We start from the raw sequence: 24,766 nt of genomic DNA, 5'->3' as shown, positions 1-24,766 counted from the left end.
CTGTAATGGCAAAGCAGAATTTTCAGCAACCATTACTAATTTATAGTGTGATGTGATGTTTTGGAAGTGATTCTTGGTCCCTTATTTGCTGTTCAAGAAACATTTCCTGTTATAATCAATGTTGAAAACAGTTGTGATGCTTAATATTTTTGTGAAATCTGTGGTACATTTTCTGATGAACAGAAATTCCAAAGAACATTTTTTTTGTAACAAAGCCAAAGTGTGTACTTTCACATCAGATCAATTTAATGGATCCTTGCTAAATAAAAGTATGAATTAATGTGTTACTGACCTCAAACTTTAGAATAGCATTGTATATTTGAAATTATTGAATTATTATGGATATTTTTTCACTATTGAATGATTTATACTGAAGGATTTGAGAATTTAGCAACATTCATATTGCTTTATCTTCCATCCTGGATTTATTGTTTCTCTTATTGTAATGCATTTTCTATTACTCTCAGTGCATTAAATGAGGTATCTCACAAATGTGCTACCTACCGTACCTTTTAGAAAAGCCTTTGCATCACAAGCATGTTTACGATGCCTTTAAGTAGGGGTGCATCTGAGTTGAAACGGTCTCTGTAGACTCCCACAGTTTTAAAATCAGTTTAGATTTGAAAATCGTCCAGTGTGTCCCAGGCCTAAGGAGACAGCTCACTAGGTTTTGAAACAGATTTTTTTCCATCTCATTCCTGCTGCCTCCTTCCCAGGAGTGACAACAAACTGACTACAGATAATTATGTGTGTGAGTGAGTGTGGAGGGTGACTGGGATATTGGGAGTTTTGGTGAGACCGGGCATCTGATCTCTGTGTGAGCTGGTCAGCCCTCTCTGTGGAGCACAGCTCTTAAAAAACATCCTGAGCCTGCTGCTCCTCCTCTGTTCCCATGCAGCGAGAGCTTTACCAGCGTACCGTTCCATGGCCCTCTTAAAAGGGGGATTGGAAACTTTAAAGGAGTGAAAGTAGGTCAGCAACTTTTGCTGTGTTCTCCTCAGCCTTTTGATGTGAATTAAGCAAATGAGAAAAAACATTAAAAGGTAATAAAGCTATGTATTATTTGTCTTGCCATTTCAGCGTAATGGTGACTTGTTTTTACTTGTAATGTTAATTGGCTGTTTTCATTTTTTAGTGCTTTTTTAGTGTTTTAGTGCACTTTAGCCCCAGTATTTGGGCGATGACGAAGATCTTAGTGCACACGGAAAGCATTTCGCTTTCACCTGTACATTAAAGTTGTGCTGGCTCTCAGCCGCAAGCTAAAGTGCTATAGAGGACAGGACGGCGCGGCTGACCCAGTTACACTTCCCTCCTTCAGTGCAGATCACAGATGGCTCACACTGCCTTATATAAGCATTTTAATTTACTGTTACTAAATGTTTATATATTTCTCTGCTCATGCCCTCACGTTTAATGCCAGAGGGGGCCGTTTGTAGCAGACCTTTGATTCGATGAATTTTATGAGCGATGCACAGATGTCAGATTGCTGTATTTCACAAGCATCAGAGTAAAGACATTTCCAGATGAATTTGCAAATACTCATGGATTTAGAGAAGTCTTATAATGTTAATATGTAGAGGCCTTTTTCATCTTTTTTAAAGGTCATGCTGTTTTTAGTCTGACATAGTATCGACTGTGTTGATTCTTGTCCAATTAGACTGGTAAAAACACCAGGCTGCAGTAAAAAAAATATGACTTTAATTATGAAGTAGGTCTGAAATTGGAGGTTCTACTTTTAGGCATCATTAATACAGTCTCTGAAACCAGAGTAAAATTTGTCCGTCAACAGCATCTGTTTAATGGATGCAAGAAGATTTTTCCATGTTTCAAATTCAACGCTTACATTCTCTGATGACGGTGAATAATACTCTGTTAATAATACTAATGATAGTCATACATAGCAACAAACTATCTTGGCATGCTACAATTAAATTATAATAAAAAAGCAGGTAGACTACAGTAAAAGTACTTCTTTAGAAGTAGCTACCTAAACTACTTTTAATTATGTTGATGCTAATAACCTTTTAAATAAACACTACTGTGTTTTGGTTAGTAAGATTTTTTTTTTTTTTATGAAGGAATTACTACTTTTATTCAGCAAGGATGTATTACATTGCTCAAAAGCGATCTTAAAAAAACTTATAATGTTTCAAAAGACAATTCTAATTCTAATAATCAAATAAATATAAATTGTAAATTGCAATAATATTTAATTACTGTATTTTTAATCAAGTAAATGCAGAAATTAAATAAAGATCCTTAAGCATAAGTGACCTTTTTACAAAAACATTAAAAAATCCTAACGACCCCAAACTGTGGTGTATATTATTTATTTATTTATTTGGTGTGAAAAAAATAATAAATAGTGGTGAGCAGCAGTATCATTAAATGTTCAACAAAGCATTTTCTGCATGTGGACTCTTTTTTTATTAATTCCTGAATCTTTTTTTTTAAACCTGTTCATTTACGTGAACTGTCCGAATGTACCCGTTCAGTACAATAAATCCCATTTCATAATGGTGAATGATGAAAGTTCAGTGACATTTTTGTTCTGTGTTTGAAATGTAAAAATGACCGCAAAATACAGTGGAATTCAATACTGTACAGTATGTGAAGGAAATGATAGAGCATGCAATAGTTAACATTGGACCGACATGTCCCAAGCTGTTTTTTGGTCCCAGCACGTCTCTGACATCAGATTACCCTCAGGTGCTGTCTGAGCAGACCAAACGTCTGCTCCGGCACAGACGCTGATTGGTTGAGAGAGAACCAGACATCCTGTCAGTCAAGCTGATGAGTACACAGAGAGTGGGCAGCCGGCGGAAAATGAGCCACAGAGTCAATAGAGGGCCGGTCAATTGTGACACTTTGGCTGTTTATTCTTGTCCTTAGGAAAGTTCACAAAAACTTTTGCCATGGTTACAGAAGGAGTTTGTCTGTGTGTAGCAGAGGAAATCTAATGGTGAACACATGGCTATACTAAGACAGATGCGCCAGGCTGAGCTGTTTACACAAAGCTGTTTTTGCCTGATTTGTCTGAACAGCGCAAACTACATTTTCCCATTTTTATTGTCTCACTTCTTCAGAATTGAGTTTAAAGTCACCTAATATTTTTTTTTTTCAATTTTTGTAAACTCCAATAGAAAGAAATACAATTCTCGCACAATGACTGTCAAGGAGAGAATTGCGAGTCTCTGCAGCAGTTTCATTTTCATCGTTTTTTCTGTTTAGCCAGAGTCTCCTGACAATGATGATGGGATATAATGAGTGAGATTATTAGCATCTTTTGTGGAGAGATTTTGAGAAAGCTGTGAAGCAGGACACTTACGCAAAAGGCTCTATTTGCTCTCCGTTTCATTGCATAATTGAGAATCAATTGTGATATTAAAGAGTTCTTGTGTTCTTATGGAGTTCAATGGATCACTTGCTCGCAGATGTTTCTCCTAAAATACCTTAATAGAAACACAAATATACTCAAACTGTTTATAAAACTGAGCTATAAAATATATACTTCAATAGCCTTGCTTACGTAATTTGTTCTCATTACAATTGTGAAGAGAAATTATTGAGTTTGTATTGAAATCTTTGACGTGGTATAATGGCAAATCTGCGCATCATTCAGTGTTCTTTTCCCACAGAAGAACAGCTGAGAAGCAGGACACTGAGAAGAATCTCTATTTAATTGAGTGTAGTTATTGTAAACTAAAACTATTAAAGATAACTGGTATGAAGCTGAAATTAAATAATTATTAATGAAAAAATAAACAAAAGTAAATGTTGGAAATAAAACAATATAATGTTTAACTGAAATAAAATAAGTTGAAGTACTAAATTAACTAAAAATAAAACTGTAAAACAGTTTTTTTTCCTTCAGTTCTACTTAAAAATTTCACATTTATTTCAACAGTACTTGCCAGTTCTTTGTAATTGTTTGTGAAATTGACTTTCTGAGTGATTTTTTTTTCTACACCAGATATTTCTCAGTGTATGATGACTCTTTGTACTTGATGTGACTGTATTTTATTGGATCCTGCGATTCAAGAACTTCTTTATAAGTGTGTGTATTTGCTGGAGGAAGATCACTGATAAAGTCTACTTGACATTCTACGATATATTAATCTGCCGCTGAAGTGGGGCGTTTTTTTTGTGTGTGTGTACATCTATGCGTATGGGAGTGTGTGAACAATTTCGGTGAGCTGCTTGGTTTCGGGTTCAGTAGCTCTGGGTGGTTACGTCACAGCCTCGAGCGTGCCTGACTGACATCTCCCAGGAGTGCCGTTTGTCTGCTGAAGTATAACAAGTGCCAGTTACTCTGTACTGTTTGCTGGCAGCCAATCAAAATGAAATGGGAGCACTTAACACGGGCTGGTCGTGTTCCCCCAGCACCTGCCATGTGAGGAAAGAGGGAACAGTGTTTTTCCTCATCCTGTTTGGCTTTTGTTTTGAAGTATGGCATCTACTTTAATGGTTTTAAAAAGTTGGTGATGTTTGCAGCTGAAGTTTTTCTGCAGTGCAAATGGACACAGCACAAACCACAGGGCAGAACATCTCTCTATTCCAACACTCGGGCCCTGCCCAGAGCTGCTGTATACATAATCTGATTTAGTCTAGATGTGTGTGCTCTCTGTCTACTGAATAAATGAATGCAAGCTAAGGAAAAATGACAAAGAAAACTGCAGAAGACAATTGATGTAAAGCTGTAACGTTAATTATTTGGCTCCTTTTGGATGTGATTAAATGCCAATTCCAAGTGAATGGGTTCCAACAAGGATAAAAAAGCACTATAAAAGAATAAAAAGTAATTCATGACTCATGCTATATTCCAAGACATTCTGAACAATGTAATAGCTTTGTCTATTAACAAAGCTATTATTAATTTGTCTAGTAACAGACAAGTGTTGTTATTGTTAACTGAGACTTAATAAAAGTATTAACAATCATTTTGTTAATTGAAATAAAGCTGAAATTTAGTTAAATGTTAGATGAAAAACTTAAAACTTCAATGGAATTTAGAAATTTTGCTTTGGCAACTAACTGAAGCAAAACAAGACGAATTACTAAAATTACTAAACATGAAATAAAATATATTTCAGCTAAATAAAAAATATAACAATCTAATAAAATAGCAAACGCATTGAACAAAATTACTAAAACGTACACTTTAATTATAATGAAAAATGCAAATATGACATTAAAAGCTAGTTCAAAATATTAATAAACATTGGAACAGTCTAAAATCTCTAAAAGTCATTCCTAAAAGAAAATCTTGCTTTACAGCTTTGGTCACCATTAAAGAAAAGAGGAGCATGGATATTCTGCTTAACATTTCCTTTTATGTTCCATGGGCAAAAGAAAGTCTTTAGAAAGAACACCGAAGCGTTGTTAGCCAGCTGAAAACACCCAGCTGTGAGAGCATAAGAGCTCAGCATTTTTTTCAGTAAAATTTTTCTCTAAGCATTATTTTTCATAATTATATTGTGGAAGTCCGGCAATTCCATCTGGTACAGGTATGAATACTTGGAGACAAGCAACTTCTCCATTGTTGTTCTGTTGTTGTACAAGCACAGTGTAATGGTTGGTCGGTGTGGAATTAGTCCAGCCCCTCCTCCACTGTGATTGGTCAGCTGACTAAAAAGTGACAGTGATGAGCGATGTGTTCTTCATCTCTCGGCGTCAAGAAAAAACACCCGAGCTCTCAGTGTGAAAAAGATGCTCAGCATGCTCCTGGTGTCAAAAATTGAAAACAATTGACAAAATTCGTTATCCTCGAGAAAAAACGCTTTGGTGTACACATGGCCTTAATAATGACAGCATTTTTATATACCTGCCTGCTGTGCTTCTTAAGTGCTTTTGAACACAAATAAAACAAATCATTTATGAAAGCTCCATTGCATCTGTATTAAAATCAGCAGGAAATTTTTGACGTTGCCATTCTGCCATATGATGCTTTGTATTGAGTCATCAGGTCATTTCAGAAAAAAAAGATGCCTGCTCTCTGTTACATACCCTGCCACATCTGATGATTACCAGCCGTCGTGACACTGGCCTCTCTGAACGCCTGTATGCTTTGTGGATCATCATCTTCCTTGACTGGCTGCGTCACAGATCATGACATGTAAAGATTGGACAAACAAGTCAAATAGAGTGCAAACATGCAGCTCTTCTCAGAATGACAGCACTTGTAATGTGATTAGTAATCTGATGATGTGAACATAAAGGACTCTGAAGGGAACGTCCTGAGGAATTTTCTGACAGGAGTGGGGCAGTGCCCACAGAGAGAGACAGAGAGTGAGACTATCTGTGCTCGGAGAAAGTTTATCTGCCTTTGTCAGCTTGCCCCTGTGGGGTTTTGGTGCTTGTTATAAAGTCCTGACAGAAAAACAGCAGCAGTAACAAAAAGACAGTTGTGAATGCAAGCTCAGTGAGCATGTACATGAACAAACTTGAGCCGTCTGCTATTTTTAAACTCTTTCTCACACCAAAGAACATATTTTGCCTCGTTGCCTCACTTTTCGAACATATCAATGAGACAGTAGCTGATCATCCATATGACCTAACCATTTTTCCTAATTATTGTATGGTGTATAAAAACCCCCATCTTAGATTAATTAATTGAGCTTGGGATGTTTAAAGTGCAGGCTCAGTCTAAGTGTTTTTGGGGGGTTGCTGTAAGAGGAAGCCACTGTGATCATTCATTTATTACCGTCACTTGTTTGAGGTAAAATATAACCTGTGTTCTCTAATGATCTCCTGACAGTTTCCAACAAAGATCAGGTCTTATTCAGAAATGGGATTGGGAGTTAATGAAGGATCTCTCTGGGTGAGCATGGAAAACATGTGAAAATTAATATCAAATCATTCTAAAAACTATGTGTTTGTCCTTGGTTACTTCATTTTTCCTTTGGAGGTCAGAGTAGATTGCGTTGCTAAAACACAGAACCATTGACGGTTTGTCAGTCTTTGGCTTAAACTGGTTTTTGTCATTGGTAATGTGGTTAGTAAACTGTGTTTCACTTGTAATGTGAGGTGAACACCTTATTGTCTAAGGCAGCTGTCAGTCACATGCCCCTAAGGCTGTGGGAGCATTCTGCAAAATCTGTTTTTGAGAAGCACATGACAGTTATGTAATGAACACTTCATGAAACAGTGGCATAGTCATTACTCAGAGCGCAGCATCCAGGGGTTTACAGACCCTCTTCATTATACCTCCACCAATCTTTTCTATCTTTCCCCCTCGCTTTTTTGCTGAACCATCGAGAAGGACTTTCATTAAATATTCAAAAGAATCCGTTCCAATAGGATCATAAATAATGCTTCTCTCCCAGTTGTGACACAAAGTGATGAACCAAAACGATGAACCTTTTTATCGCAAGTTTTTTCAGACGTAATCGTAAAGAAAATAATCACGTCTTTTGTTCACAGGAGAGCTAATTGGACTTCGGTGAGTGGCATTTCACTGCGGTGCTGTGTTTTCTTTCTTTCTCTGTTTCTCTTTCTCCGTGCCCCCCCCATCTCACTCTCTGTCACCAGCATGTCAGTATAATTGAATTTCTGCACACGTTCCCCTTTTTCATCAATCACATGTGCTGATAAGGTGGGTTTAGGAAGGACACTCAGGCAGAGCCCAGAGAGAGGGAACTGAAAGAAGTAAAAAAAGAGAAGCAGACAGATGATGAAAGGAGAGAATAAGGAAAGAAAAAGGCACTGAATGAATGGAAAGCAGATAGAAACACTGTGATCCTGTGGAGTTGTGTAACTAGTGACGGTGGTGCTGCAGTGCAGTGCTCTGTCTCTGGGTATGTTCACCTTAAAGTGCCCTGCAAAGTGGATTCACAAGGAATTTAGTGAGATTCCAAATCACAGGGAGGGTAAATATTCAGTCTGTAGGGGATTTGAAGAAAGTGAAGTGAAGAATTTACCAACCAGTCAGTGGTTTCCACCTGATTACTACACTGATTTTGGTTAAAATAAACACAGTGACAAGGAGCTGATGCACCAGGGTTTTTTTTTATTTTTTTTTAGCATAATTCATTTTTATTCAGCTTAATTCGAACTATGAATCTGGAAATAGCTTTTTTCCTCTCTCCAAAATGAAGCTAAATCTCATTTAAACTTTCAGTATCACCCATGTCATTAGTTCAGTATAAACTGAAATCAATGTGGAAATTCCCAATAATAATAGAAAAACAAATGTGTGTGCTTGAACTTTTGTGTTCTTAAGCGCATCACAGATTTGGTTTATGAACCCCACCCCACCACCACCACCACCTTTTTTTTGTGATGAGCGTCAGTGTACCATACTGCCAGTGAAATGTCTCTGTTTTGATTTATTAAATGAAAAAGTTAGGGGGCCCAGCAAACTTTTAAGGGGGCCTCAAGATTTAAAACGAGGCAAAACAAGTATTAAAATGAGCTAAAACAACAACAAATATAAAATATATTGATTTTAATTCATATTAAAATATTGAATAACAAATATTTATATATTAACCTTGATATATGTAGCCTGATTTTAAAAGTGTGATTTCTAGACCTTGATAAGGTCTAATTAAATTCATGTAAATTACTAAAATCTTATAACTGTGATCGGTAACACTTTAGAATAGGGAACACTTATTCACTATTAACTACGACTTTTCCCTCAATAAATTCCTAATTTGCTGTTTATTAATAGTAAGCAAGATAGTTGTTAAGTTTAGGAATTGGGTAGGATTAGGGATGTAGAATAAGGTCATGTAGAATAAAGCATTCATTTGCGCTTAATTAGTTCTAATAAATGGCTAATATTCTAGTAATATGCATGCTAATAAGCAACTAGTTAAGAGACCCTAAAATAAAGTGTTACCCCTGATCTTTATAATGAATGTAAATTTTTCTAATGCAAAGCTCTCAAATATTTAATCAGGTAAAAACTGTAAAGAATAAAAATATAATAATAATTTTTTTTTTTTAAATCTTAAAAATTCTTAATCCTTATCCAGTGAATCACAAATAACTAAAAAAAAATCACGGGGCCTTTGTATACTGATTAGGGCCTTGGAGTCAAAAAGTCTGAGAACAACTGTAATACTGCATTATTATTAAAATACTGTATTATTCTCCAACTTTCTAAAGCCAGGACAAATTGTTTCATGGTTTCCACTGTTATGAAAAACCTCACAATTCAATTAGTTAAAAAATTATGAGTTCTAGACCTTTAAAATTGGTAAAAGATATTAAATTAATAAAAGGAATTAATAGTTATAGAACTTTACATTGAATGTAAATTTGTCTGTTAAAGCCAAATCCTCCACTGAGCTGAATTTAAATCTCTAGCCTTTATCTCTGGCTTTTGTACACAAATAAGTATAATTATGTAAGCACTTTCATTCCATTTATTGATTTAAAAAATACAGTACTTATGCAGTAATCATGAACGGCAGGACAAGTCACAGAAATTATTTTTTGTCAAAAATGCTGGAAGCCCTGCAGTTTCATATTTGGAACAGAATTTCTTTAGCATAGGTAGGACAGATGGTGAAGTTCAGTTCTGTCTCTTTAACTACAGTACTGCTCTGTGTATACCAGCCTTGCTTTTTCTCTCTCTTTCTTTCTTTGGCTCCACTCATTTGCTTTATTCACTAAGAGCTCTGTGGCACACTAAAAATTAGCTCATGAAGCAGCTCTTGAGACCGAGCCTTTGAAAAACGGTGCAAAAAACTGGCATTAGCAGCAACACCATTATGCTACGTTGTGGCATACCACACCATCAAAACTGAATTGACAATTTATAGAGTTTACAAAGTCACAATTTAACGAAGTGGAGCCAGGCTGGGCGCTGGGATTGCGTTAGCGCTGTGTGGCTCTTCTGTTATTAGACTAACTGTGCCGTGTTTGCTTCGCTGCTGGCAATGACATGAGCTGTGGGGATAACACCAGCCACCCCTGAGGCGGCCCTCTGAAGCGCTTCAGATTATCCACACACTCACTCACATACAAAATGGTATAGTTACTGTAGATTATATACATGCGCTCTCGTTGCTTGTTCATTTGTTGATGCCAACCTATATTGGTGGATCATGTCTCCTCGTATTGGAGGTCTAATCAGGATAACAGGTCCATCAAACAGGGCTTTAGAGAAATTGTGGCCACTTGTTCTTGCTGCTATATGCTGTAATTTGAATATCTTAGCCATTGTTTCTGAACAGAGATCTCTAAATGCCTCTAATGTGTCTGAGAGCTCACGCTGTTGAGATGCCAAAAAAGCACCTCAGATGCTCTTAGCGGTTATTGATGTGATTCATTGCATTTGGTTTTCTCAGAAATAACACATTCGGTCTGTCAAGTTTGTCGGCTGCTTTTAGATTGTTTTTTTGATGTGGCGCAGTGAAGCTTGGGGCTCGCAATTAAGATTTGTTTGCACCACAATTAGAAAAAACACTAGTGCAAGGCTTTAAGAGATGAAAAATGTGCAGAATGATTGATGGTAAACCCCAGTATCACCTTCAATAAAGGAGTCAACAAAGATCTTCAGAAGGTCTTAAGATCTTAAGCAATGTCTTTTGAGAAATATCTCCACTCCAAATCTTGTTTTTTAAGATCTGCTTTGAAATAAGATAAAGCACTATTTCTGAGCAAACAATATAGCTTTATCACCTCTGGATTATAATGACATCCTGTTATATGACGAAAATGGCATTGAGAAAGCTCAGCAGCAGACAGGGATGGTGCAGATTCTCAGGAAAGCGGGTGGAAAATTAGAAACTAGTATTGCTACGCTCCAGTCAAATGCACACAAATCTTCTTTCACACCTCTGAAGCTGATTACACATGCTTTTCATGTCACACTCGGTGCTTGGCTGTGAAATTACATTTAGGCAACAATGTAAAATCTTTATAAATGTACTTTATGAATCATACTTTTCATGCTGCAGTTGTTGCTATTATTTATATTCAAATTATTATACAATTATAGTATGCTAAATTTAATATAATATCATCTAAAATAATATTATATAATATAATGTTTCACATCACATGAATATATTTGTACACAACGAACTGTGCTGATATATAAAATATCTTATTTTTACTCAGTTACCAAATCAGTCTTCCAAAAGAAACTTTATAATTATTGGTTTCATCCTTGTTGCAGAAAGAGACCACATTGTTTTTAACATGAAACAATTACTTCCTCCCTCTCTTTCCATCATCTCCTGAGTTCATCTGCAGAATGAGGTCAACGAGTGCTCACTCTGCTCAGTCTACATGCACCCCACACACACTGCACCCAATAGACCCATTATTATGAGGGTCATATTTTCTTAACCCTGCACTTCAAGAGTTGACGGACAACTGTGGGGAGCGGGCAGCTCAAGCTGAGTAATTGTTATGCCATTATTCCATAAATATAATATAATCTGCTCCATATTGATTGACTGTCACACTGTTGTGCCGGAAGGAACACAGAGTCGAGAATAATCGAGAGTGTCTTTATTAATCCAACTAAGGGGTAAATCCAACATGTCTGATGAAGGGCTTGGGCCCGAAACGTTACACGTGGTGAGCTATCATTAAAATTGCTAGGAGCATTTTCTGGTGTGCGGACTCATTGTTTACCTTTGCAACTGTTTGTCTGCCCAGCACCCAGTTTTTATGGTTTTGGATGTGCGCGCTGTACCTTTGAACTCTAGTAAATCCAACATGGAACACAGGAGGAAGACACACGTACTGACTTGTAGACCTGACAAAACTAAACTGAATGGACATGGGTTATAAAGACAGGCTAACGAGGGACTAAGGAGACACACCTGGGAACTAAGGAGACACATCTGGGAACTAATCAACAATCACGGGAGACAGAAACTGGGTCACAGAGAACATGGGGAATGGAACACATGAGGGGAAAACACAACATAATGAGTCCAGGGATGTGACATTACTCCCCCCCTCCCGGAAGGTGCGACCTCGCCCTGTAGAAACAACAGAGGGAGGCATGGGTGCGAACTTGGGAGGAGGTTCCAGTGGAGGACAGACTCCCGGGAGGGGGCCAGCAGACAAAGACCACAGAGGAAGGAGCCAGGGAGGAGACGACAGAGGGAGGAACCAGGGAGGAGACAGGAGGGACCTGGAGAAGGAGGAGCCCAGCAGGACCCAGGCCACAGGCATAACAGCCCAAGATGGAGCCGACGGTGGGAGGAGCCATGGAGGAGGAATGCTGCCGACTCCAGGGGGCCAACCTACGGCGGCGGAGGAGGAGCCCGAGGTGGAGACTGAGAGCCGAAGAGCCAGGGTGACGGGGAGGATCCGGAGGTGGAACTGATGGCACCGGCGACCGACGCGGAGATGTGGATCCGGGAGGCCGCAGTGGAGCCAGAGCGACAGAGGACTGAGGTGGAGCCTAGGGGATGAAGGAGCCTGACGGAGTCAGAGTGATGGAGGGACAAGGCGAAGCCAGAGGAGTGGAGTCCTGAGGCGCAGGATAGTCGACGCCAGACCAAGGCAGTGCCGGAGGGACGAGGGAGCCAGGCAGAGCTTGTGGACTGCCGGGCCATGGCGGACAGGAGGGAGCTAGGAGCCATGGTGGAGCCGACGGGTCAACGGGCCGAGGTGGAGTCCTGGGGCTGGAGCCGACACTGGGCTTAACTGGGGATCAGGAGCCCGTCCTGGGCTTAACTCAGGTCCAGGCACCTCAGGGCTGGACGAGGAAACCAAGGATGAAGGAGGGCTGGATGGGACCAGTGGAGACGTCGGAGAGAGGAGAGGGGGCAGTTCAACCTCCAGTTCAGATTCCCAGTCTATAAGATACTCCTCATTTTGGAACTTTTGGGACTCCATAGTCCACTCACCCTCAGCCGCGATGCAGGGGCGGAGCTCCACTCTGCCATCACACCGTCCGCGGCTCTCTCCCTTGCAATGGGCACTGTAGTCGGCTCTTGAACCTGGTCTGACAGGTTGGGCTCTGGCTCTCCATCATCAGTGGGCTTGGGCATGCGCTCCGCACATCTGGGAGATGGTGGGCTGGGCTCTGGGTCTGGAGTGGACCTGGCGAGATCCTCCATCGGGCAGACGGTGAGATGTGACCTGTTTCTCGCCAGAGTCCACTCCATGAATGCGGCAAATTCCTCCCGAGGACCATCTTCGGATGACAATGCTCTGCACTCGGAGTTCAGGCTGGCGTTATAGAAAGCGCTGCCACTAACAGACCGGGCCTCTGAAATTTCTGCTTTCGTGACTCCAGATAACTTCCTGCAATATTCTGTAATGGCCTTCGGGATGCGAAACGCACCAGCCACCTTCCAGCGGCTTATGCACAGAGTGTTATCTGGAGTAGCCAACTGTGAAGCTTATCTGGATGATGTAGTGATCTTTTCAGATACATGGGAAAAACCATCTAGAGACACTTACTGAGGTTTTTTAGTCGTTTGGCTGAAGCTTCGTTGACGTTGAATTTGGCAAAATGTGACTTTGCAAAAGCCATTGTTACATACTTGGGTAAGAAAGTTGGCCATGGTCAAGTTTGCCCGGTGGAGGCTAAAGTGTTAGCCATCCTGGACTTTCCAGTTCCCATAAATAAACGTGAGTTGCGTAGATTTTTGGGTATGGTAGGGTACTACAGAGGATTTTGTGAGAATTTTGCCACCGTAGTCTCTCCATTAACTAACCTTCTGAGTCCCTTTAAGAAATTCCTATGGAGTGAGGAGTGTGCCAACGCTTTTGCTGCTGCAAAGGACATTATGTGTAATGCCCCTGTGCTTGCTGCCCCAGACTTCACCCTGCCTTTCCAGTTGCAAATAGATGCCAGTGCAACTGGAGTAGGAGCAGTTCTCCTGCAAGAAGATCCTTTTGGGAGTGGACCACCCAGTATGTTATTTTTCTAGAAAACTTTCCAAATGTCAGCAGAATTACAGCACCATAGAGAAAGAGACTTTAGCTCTCCTCATGGCTTTGCAACATTTTGAAGTTTATGTTGGAGGTAGTTGTACCCCAGTGTTAGTTTATACTGACCACAATCCCCTGACCTTCTTATCTCGAATGTGTAACTCTAAATCAACGCTTGATGCGCTGGTCCTTTATTGTACAAGAGTACAATTTGGATATTCGTCATAAAAAGGGTTCCGAAAATGTCATTGCAGACGCACTGTCCAGAACAAAATAGTGCAGACAGTTGACCTGTGGATACTTTGCCCCTTTGTACGTGAGTACATGTTTTGATGAATCGTTACAAATTACGGTGGTAATCTGTAAATTTATGGGTGGGGGTGTTACATCCTAAGATGTATGTTATTGTTGCTGTTAATACTGTGTGTTAACTCTATGTAACTGTGCTTCATTGATGCTTGACATTCTGTTGGGAGTTGTAGTTTTTGTTGGTTTTCCTCTGTTCCTCCTTGTCCTCTCACAGAAGACCTAATTGATGTCACCTGTTCCTCGTCAGAGCTGTGGAGAGGAGCTTGTATTTAAACAGAGGGAACGGACAACACCAGAGGGAGAGAGAGTTTGGCTTGTCTGTTTTCACAGTGGTGGTGGTTTAAAGCAGTGGGGCTGCTTTAAAGAAAGCCTGTTGTATTTGATTGCTATTGTGTGATAAGGGCCTGTAGTGTATCATTCAAGACAGCCTGTTGTACTGGCTGTAGTGATTAGAAATGTGTTTCTTTTTCTGGTTATTCTTCTGCCTGCAGACGCAGTAAGGAGGTGGGTGCCACTTTTATTTGATCAACTTATGCTTTTCTCCTGGTTTTGTGGAACAGTGAGGAAGTCAGGGAAGAGACATGTTGTTGATTTTGATGTTTTGTTTGCTAGGTAAGTTAGATTACTTTGTTTTTCAGTTAGCATCCCCTTTTTTGTTTGTTATTTTGGCCTTAACCCCCTCCTGAAGCTACAAGCGTCTTATTCTTTCTTTTTGAATTATCCCTATTGTTAAATCTCTAATTTTCCCTTACCCTTTAGCCCCACTGTACAATTGTTTTGTGTTTTTAATAGAATATTGTATCGTTTTCATGAGTTTGAGTGCTGGGATTACGGATAGTCAACTCTCTCTCACTATTTTGTTTGCAAGTTCACCGACACAATTTTTTCTTAAATAGCATATGTTACTCCCCTTGTCACCCCTAGACACAGAGGGGGACGTAACATATTTGGGTTGCGTTGTCCGGCTAGCGGTAGGAACTGTCTCGTATGGTCCTCGAGAGAACGTCCTTCCTGCTCCAGGAATATGCTCGAGAATTATCGAGAGTGTCTTTATTAATCCAACTAAGGGGTAAATCCAACATGGAACACAGGAGGAAGACACACATACTGACTTGTAGACCCGACAAAACTAAACTGAAAGGACATGGGTTATAAAGACAGGCTAACGAGGGACTAAGAGACACACCTGGGAACTTATCAACAATCACGGGAGACAGAAACTGAGTCACAGAGAACGGAACGGAATGGAACACATGAGGGGAAAACACAATATAATGAGTCCAGGGGTGTGACATTGACATTTCCAGATCTGAAAAGAAATTGCCACTCAAAACTGTGCCACTTTAAGATAACATCATGATAACCTTTGAGGAATAATTAAAATCTTTCCAAGGTGAGGCAGTGAAAATAAATTAGGACTGTCTTGTCGTCCATCCATCACTTACGCAAATGTGTCTAGTCTCACAGGGGCCACTTCAAATAACAGTGCCACTGTTCCACAACAGTATTTCATTGCAAAAGCCATTGTTTTATCAAGTTTAACTAGATGCAAAGTTTAAAAATAACATTTTGTATTTAAATTTACCCAAGATTCATAAATCTTGTATTTGAGCCTCAGCAGTGTCATTTAAATATTGATTTTAAATGAAATTTTCTATAGATGCCATGCAGATGCATTTTCTGTGAAATTTTGGTTCACAGTATTTGTATTTTTACTATTTTTTAGTTCTGTCAATAGTCTACAGATACATATAGATGGATGGATGGATGGATGGATGGATGGATGGATAGATAGATAGATAGATAGATAGACAGATAAAAATGGTATGTGGTTTGTGGTTTGGTATGTTGTTTCCTTTTTTGTTGAAAGCAGACTATTTCAAAATGACTATTTATTTGCTATAGGATTCGATCCTAAGTCAATTCCTACATTGTTCTTAGAATAATTGAAAAAATGTAATAATAATAATAAAATTACAAGAATTCTAATTATACTGCTACTAATACTACTACTTTTTTATTGTTATTAAAAAATCATCACTTGATGTGTTTTTAATAATAATATTTATAGTTCTGTTTATAGTACCAGTCATCCAAAAGACCAAATGATCCAAATATTTCCACCCAAAGAACGTAACATTTTATTAAATCTTTCAGAAAAAGCAGACACAGGTGCAGAAAAAGTTGTCATTACCAGCCCACCAACTAACTACTGAACATTTATTGCAAAGACTCAATCAAGCGTCTCCAGCATGGACCCTTTATTTCATTAACTATCCGTCACAAAAACAGAAGATAATCACTGCGTCTATCAGAAGCAGCTTTAATGAATGTGTTATATTTGGCTGGCATCAAATGAAAAGATTGACAATGGCCAGCAGAAGATCTGATATGGCGTTTGAAGATATTTACATGGCTGAGTGTCGTCTGGGAGGCCAGATGGTTGGTCATGGAAAAGTAGCATAACGGTTTTGGTCAAAGAAGATTTGTGTTCATTTGTGCCATGGATGCATGTGTGAAGTGTTCTCCACAGTTATCTTGTGTTTACTTTGCAGCACCAGTGTCTATTTAGTTTCCCCAGTGTGTGAAATTGGCAATGTCAAGCCGAGCTTCCCAAAAATAGCGAAAAAACCAAGTGAAATGTTTCTCCTTCTAACATGCACAGACTCACAAAGTGTTGTTTCCTACAGACATCTTTCACACATGCACACAAAGACAGATGCCTCATCTTACATCTGTATTCAGTCATTGGCTACCTTTCAATTACCATTTATGAGGCTGCAGTAATTGGTTTGACATTAAAATGGTGATTGGAAAAATAGCATCCACAAGACTGAGAAGCTTAATGAAAGCTTGTCACATTCCTTATACAAGCTTCCGATCCTCTCACTCATAAAATGAGTGAAAAGTTTGAACTCAGTGTATGAATCTAAAAACGATAGTGTCCTTTGTGCCTCAGAGGGCCAGTTAAAGCTGTGGAATTCTGGGACGCTGGAGGGAATAGTTCTAAAGAAATGGGGATTGAATCTGCTCAGCCAGAAAGAACTAGCTCAGTGCATCAGGATTAAACAATGAGTTAGTCAAGGCCAGAGCTGCACATATCAGATGGATCTCAAAGGAGTTAAAGAACTCTTTCCTTTTTGTCTCATTTCATTTTAATAAAGAATCTTATTAACTTTTGTTAACTCTTATCTTATCTTATCTTATCTTATCTTATCTTATCTTATCTTATCTTATCTTATCTTATCTTATCTTATCTTATCTTATCTTTATCATGTTGTGACAGTTCTTTTTGTCTTTCTTTGTTCAACAGGATGTTAAATCTACATTCTTCCAGTTTGGAGCATCCATCCAGCAGGAGGCACTGCTCATGCTCAACATCATGGAAGAGTACGACTGGCATGTCTTCTCCATAGTGACCAGCAAGTTCCCAGGCTACCAGGATTTCATTGCTATCCTGAAGACCACGGTCGACAATAGCTTTGTCGGTTGGGACCTCCAGCACACCATCACCCTGGACGCCGTAGACGGGGACTCCAGGACCCAGATCCAGCTGAAGAAGGTGCAGTCTCCAGTCATCCTCTTGTACTGCTCAAAAGACGAAGCATCTTACATCTTGGAGGAGGCCCGATCACTGGGCCTGACTGGCTTCGGCTACATCTGGATCGTGCCCAGCTCGACCACGGGCAACCCAGACATCACTCCAGATTCATTCCCCTCTGGAATGATCTCTGTATCCTACGATGACTGGGACTATCCTCTTGAGGCACGGGTTCGAGATGGGCTTGGGATTATAACCACGGCAGCTGCAGCCATGTTGGAAGAGTTTGGGGACATCCCGGAGGCAAAAACCAGCTGCTATGGCCAAATGGAAAAAACCAAGTTGCCACCCAGCGTGTTACACAAGTGAGTGAAAGATGAGAGCTGGGCTATTATCCGAGTGTCAGTGGTATGTTAGTGTTTTCTGTCAACAGCCTGTCCATCCAGTTCCTGCACTTTAAAAGTGGAAACACAAGAGTGGAAAAGGTGGAAAAAACAACCTAAGAGGTCTCTGTAAGAGACATAGGGCATATAGGGCATTTGCAAAAATAAGTATCAGTTTTTTAATGATAGACCTAATATGTCTCTAGGTGGCTGTCATTTAATTCCAAGTGATCTTTAAAGATTCTGAGCAAATATACATTTTTTTTTTTTTTACAAAAGCTATCACTGGGGTGGTACTTTTTGAAAAGGTACACCTTTATACTCTATTTACCCCTGAAAGGTGTATATAAGTACCTTAAAGGTACATATTAGTACCAAACTTAGTACCTAAAACCTTTTGTGCCTTTTTTGAGCGTGTATAGTCCTTATATGTAAGTTTGGGGTTAGTACAATTATATATATAATATAACCGAACTTCAAACTCATTTGACACCACTTGCTCATTCTTGAAGTGAATGTTTGACTGTTTGGAGAGTAGATTAAAGGTTTTAGACAGCCATCTCAAACTGAACGCGAAACGACTGGTGTGCGATAAGTTGCCCTAGAGTCCCGCATCACACGGCAATGATGCTGCGCTTCTCGTCCGGTGTGCGAAATGCAGAAATGCAACAAGAAAACAGCGCAGGGAGAGTGACTGATATCACCAGAATAAAACATAGCTAAATTTAAGTCAAATGAAAATCCTCATTAGAAATCACACAATTGATCTGTGCACAAAACCAACAAATGTAATGTTTAATGTAAGCCAACACATCATGACAGAGCTCACAGCAAAACAACTTAGCGACAGACACTTCATTACAAATAAGCAGTGTTTATATTAAATATTATTATTATTGGCACAGCGGCCCAGTAAATGTCCTTACTTAAGTTATTTGCGGCTTCCTTTTGTGACGTGAATAATAGCTAGTTAGTTTATCAGCGTATATATATTTTTTTTGATTGATGGTGCGTTCCAAACGGGATATATCGCCCTCCGAAGAGCACTTCGGAGTGAAAACAATCATGGCTGCCATAATGAAGGGTCGTTCTATACCAAAGTGCACAAAACTGGCCACTTCAAAGGGTTCTTCGAAATGAAAGATTTCGAAGGGTACAACTGATGGACACTTCAGGCTCCCATGTGGGCACGTGATGATAACACAGAAGGGCACTTCAGAAACAGCTGTTTGGTCCCCTACACCCTTCAACCCTTCGAAGCTCTCACTCCGGAGGGTAAACCCTTTGAAGGGATTAGGGCATAGGGATGAGCCCTTCCGAATGGAATGCAGGGAGAGATCCCACAGCGGGCACCGGGCGGAACTTGTCATAAAGTTAGTGATAACAAGGCCCGATCATTTAGAGCAGTTGTTCCCAACCTTTTTCAACTCGCGGCCCACACAACCAAACACATATGTTTGCGCGGCCCACTTCAAAAAAATTAACTGACCCCGCTATTGTTGAGGTAATAACTTAGTACTCAGAAGCTAGATTGTTAACTGTATTTATTGAATGAACTAGGGCTGTGCAATATGGACAACAACAAAAAAAACCTATCGCGATTTCTTTGATCAATTTTGCGATTTCGATTTTAATCACAATTTTGACACACACAGATATGCTTTACAGTCATAAATGCATTCAGTATGAATTTAAAAACTTATTTCCAAAAGAAAACCAATTAGAGCTTTATCAAAAAGTTGTAACGTCTCTAGAACAGACATAAGTCAAAATAATCACTATAGTAAAGGTGTAACAAAATTTCTAGACTTATGGCAAAAAAATATATAAATAAATAAATCCTGTGTCCAGGGACTTTTTTCTTTTTTGCCATACATTGTTTATAGAGCTCATTAATTGTAGCGGTGCCTCAGGTGTTGAAATAGATTTGTTATACATTATACAGGTTCACACGTAGGCCTACTCCGTCTGCAGTGAGTATATAGTATGTGTATGCGGTGCAGAAGCAGCAGCGAGAGCGAGTTATTGTAACGCGAAAGCACATTAAATTAATGCGCGAGCGCGAATCTGTCCGCACGCAGATTTCCTTTGCTTTGTCACAAAACCAGACGTGCTTGCTCAGATACACGCTGCTCTCGCCCGGAGAAAGTGCACGCACTTAAAACGTGTCTTCTCTCACTCAAACTGCGTCCTGTGCAGTCACAACTCGCACGTTTTTATTTCTAGCCTTTTACAGTGTGCAGTGTGAACACACTGATCCGTTAACATGGGCTCGGAAAAAAGGCGCATCACATCTATTCTCGTGCTAGGCGCGTTGCATTCTGATTAGATCGGATGGCATACTGCGGGAGGTCAGGGCCGCGGAAAATTGTGCTATAAAGTGATTTAGAAATCGCGCACGCTCAAATCGTGATTTTATGACAATTTCTATCGCACAGCCCTAGAATGAACTGGCAATGAACAGAAAATAACTCAGGATTATTTAATTATATATATGAAATGATGTTATGACTTAGACATTTTTACATATATTAACAATATTATTATTTATTTTAATAGTAATTGGCGGCCCACCTTCAATACCATCGCGACCCACTAGGGGGCCGCGGCCCACACGTTGAAAACCACTGATTTAGAGGAAAGATATGATCGGTCAGTTTTTCTGTCATTTAAAATTACACTCTTATTGGTTTACTATTGCTTGCCCCTCTGTAATTTCACAGCTGGACCACCAATCACAGAGCATCAATCAAACACTAGGCGGAAACATTCTTATATGGAGAAAATGGGCGTGAGAAAAAAATGAGAAAAATGAGAAATGAGAAAAAATGAGAAAATGAGAAAAAGTTATTTTAACATATTCACTGAATAGGCAGATTTGAAAAGTTTATTTCGACAGAAATAGTATTTATTTTATTTAGATGATGATTGTGAAATTCTGAATTGCTTAAATAAAATTGGAAATCATGTATTTTTATTAAAAATAATATTTAAAAGTTTGTTTTTACAATAGATTAGTCCCTAAGGACTAAGGGCCTAGAGGGCTATGAAGGTTCCCTATATATATATATATATATATATATATATATATATATATATATATATATATATATATATATATATATTTAAAAGTAACGTGTTTAATACATCCTTACTGAGTAAAAGTATTAATTTCTTAAACAAACAAGCAAACAAAGACTATTCTTTGTTTTTTTTTTTTTTGCACATTGGTTAACTTTCCTGAGATAATTGTGGTGATAAGTTGTTATTTCATTGCCATTTTTCCACAATTTAAACACAAATCACATGAGATGTAATATATTAAAGAGCATCAAAAGCATTTTTTAGTTTGAATGTCCTCATAAAATTGATGTGCCTTGAAAGCTGATACTTTGTTTTTATATATATATATATATATATATATATATATATATATATATATATATATATATATATATATATATATATATATAAATAAGTCCCAAAAGTGAGTGAGGGAGCAGAGTCAGCTTATTGTGTGTTTGTGTGTGTGTGTGTGTTGGTCTTGTTCGTGCACTTAAAAAGTAGAAACAACAGGGCTATTTATGTGAGCAAATACATTTTTTGGTCAGTCAGGTGGAAAAAGAAAACTAGGGGGTGGAAAAAGCAACCCAAGGAGGAGACAGGCATGGGTCAGGCATATGCAAAATTTAATGTTACATCCTGCTGATATGTTTCTCAGCATGAGCTGCATTCTTGAGTAAGCTAATAGTGAGGGGGCAGATAGGAAACGCTAAGGAAGGTTTTTAGGGAGTTGCAGAGCACCGGTCAGACACCCAGAGGTGGGCACTGCTGCGCTTCTCAAACTCTCTCGGGACAGCACAGCGCAGCGCTCCTATGCTTTTAATGAATAATGTTTTACACAGGGCAGAATAACATAGAGACTTTGCTACGCTTGGAGAGCTCTCCAAATATAAAGTGCTCTTGATGAGCCAGAGTGCTTTTCTTCCTTTCGCTCCTGCTTTGGAGCCGGCGCCGGCTGCAGCACCCTGCTTGCATGCTGCCAGTCCTTAGTCTGTCACACCCATTTGCCTCTATGGTACCTGCCAGTGCTGAGCAGACATGCTGAATTGCCCCATTTGCAGTGGAGCGGTGTTGCTTGAGTTCCACTTTCACCCTGGTGTCTAGGGTACATTAATCCTGATAGTCTCAGCACAGATGGTCAAAGGCTTGGCCAGAGATGGGCTCTACTAGGACTCGTGCCCTGACTGCATGGGGTCTCTTTTGCATTTAGACTTTTTAGGCATGTAGATTTCAGATTCTTTGAAAATATGGCCTTGTTCTTGGACTGATAATTCCCACAAAATAGCCAAGTCAAAATATTTCTGTGAATATTAGATTTTCATTTTGTTAGATTTAGACTCACTACTCCATCATTTTAAATCACTTTGACCCAGAAACACATTTGGAGTTTTATGCACTAGCTTTCTAATGATACAGTCAGTCACTGTGCTTAATATTCTAAATATAGAATAGATAGAAGTATAGAATATAGAATGTCTTTACAGATAGAATTATATTGTTTTTGAATCTTTTAAAAAATAGACTGTGAAAATGGCTCTAAAGTTGTACTTTTACAAAAGATTCCAAACAATTTTTAGCAATTTTTTGACAGAATGTGAGCACACATTAAGCAATTAAGACATCAATAAAAAATATAAAAATATAACGAAAGTTCATAAGTATATTTTAATGTGGCTCATTTCTTATTAGTATCAATGTTGAAAGTTGAAAGTTTATATATATATATATATATATATATATATATATATATATATATATATATATATATATTTGAAGAGTTTCGTTGCAAAACGAGACATATCCATTTTGAGAAATGTTGGTTATTTGACATTATTATTTAAGACATCAACAGTTAAGTTCATTCACAATTTTTTTGTACATTAAACTATTACTTGAGCTCAGTGAAGGCCAGGGACACAATATTCTTCAAATCCAGGATATTTTTTATTTAATTTTATGTCCATAAATAGTTCATAAATAAGTCAAAAAACCATGCCAAAATGCAACATATTTATCTTAACATTGTCAAACATCTTAAATTGGTTAAAAAAACAATACATCATAAATATATGGAATAGTATATACAAAGATTGATTAATAATAATCAGAGTTAATTTTGGCCAGAACATAACAAAAATTTTTTTTTTTTTTTTTTTTTTTTTGCAAAACGCTATATATCCACCTTAGGCTATATTCTACTACTGTAATAACATTAAGAAAAGCTAGTGAATCAATGTTTTGTTTGTGTGTGTGTGTGTGTGTGTGTGTGTGTGTGTGTGACTGACAGACAGCTGTTGATCAGTGACGTAGCCTACGTGACTGAAAGCTCACCTACAGTATAAACAATAAAATGGTAAACGTTTTTTAGTTAGCCTATTGAATCCTCTTTTTAAAAATATATGGTTTTTTGTTTTGATATTATCGTTAAATCACTGAGCAAACTCGGAGCACTTCACCGGCGGTGACTCTCTCCTCGCGTGACATCCTGAGCTCGCGCAGCATCCTGAACGTTATATCGCACTTTGTAAAGAAACTGGGCTGGCGGATATCGCGTTTTGTGAAAAAATACATTTTGTAGTAGGCTTAAAATGTACATTTTTAAATCTTATTAATGGCAGCAATTCACACATAGATTAAGGTGCATCTGAACAGTGATTTCCAATAATAAAATCCAAATGTCAAAAAATGGCGTTTATCGCGCTTTGCAACCGAACTCTTCATTTGTAGAAATCATTACATCTATCTATCTATATACTGTATATTTAAGCTGTGAATATAGGGAATGTATTTGGCACAGCATTTTTCTTTGGGGTGAAAAAAAAAAACTGGCAAGTGAACCTCTCTCAGCATTTCATGCTCTTGTTAAAATTGAGTGTCAGAAACCTGGGTGAAATATGCAGTCCCAAAGCAAAATTTTCCTTTATGACAGATTTAAGACTGTCATCTGAAGTGCTGTGAAAAGCGGACCTTAGCAAAATTTAGCTTTCATATATCAGTGACGAATACTGAAATTACCTGTCAACAGGGGAGAGGCACGGCGAGTCCAGTGTGCCTCCTCCCCAGTGTTGGGGACCAAGGGTAGCTGTCAGCTGTGCTCTCTGCAACCATACATTTCTGAAATAAAGGCCACTTTAAACACTCCCATTGAGATGGAAGCCAATCTGACCACCCCCAACAAAACACCATTTCACTGACGGCAATGCCACAGGAGTCACCGATATTACTTTGAACTTTCATGGGCAAAATTAAATATGACTTATGGCAGTTATAATACTGGAATATGAGCTGGAGTGGGCTAAGCATTTCCAAGCAGTGGCAACAGGTCATTCTATCGTGGGGAGGGTTAGCAGCGATGTCTTTGGCACCTTGGCCTTAAAGGGCCCGAGCCGTACCATCTCCTCAAAGCCTTTGTGTTTTGGAGTGAAGGGAAATATGAGCTCCTGTAGAAATAATACTTTTATATGGCCATCACAGCGCATTAAAGCGCATTTAAGTTGGCAGGCAGTAGCATAATGGAAAGCATTATGAAGAGCTGGGTTTAAATAACTGTCTTGAGCCTCTGACGTCCTCCCTATGGTGAAAAAAGCATTGTTGTTTAAAGAGTGGCCCA

The 24,766-nt window shown here is 38.8% G+C and overlaps 1 protein-coding gene across 1 annotated transcript in view; it reads left to right on the top strand.

Annotated features, from left to right (window-relative positions):
- The window catches only part of LOC109055817 (glutamate receptor ionotropic, NMDA 2A-like), a 123,660-nt gene that overhangs the window by 50,996 nt on the left and 47,898 nt on the right, over positions 1-24,766 (top strand). Inside the window, exon 3 of the mRNA XM_042725861.1 lies at positions 17,483-18,075. Coding sequence (XP_042581795.1) covers positions 17,483-18,075 — 593 coding nt within the window. The remainder of the gene's footprint in view (positions 1-17,482; positions 18,076-24,766) is intronic.

This window comes from Cyprinus carpio, chromosome A3, assembly GCF_018340385.1.
Source record: "Cyprinus carpio isolate SPL01 chromosome A3, ASM1834038v1, whole genome shotgun sequence".
NCBI classification, from domain to species: domain Eukaryota; kingdom Metazoa; phylum Chordata; class Actinopteri; order Cypriniformes; family Cyprinidae; genus Cyprinus; species Cyprinus carpio.
This window is presented reverse-complemented; position numbering and strand designations above follow the sequence as displayed.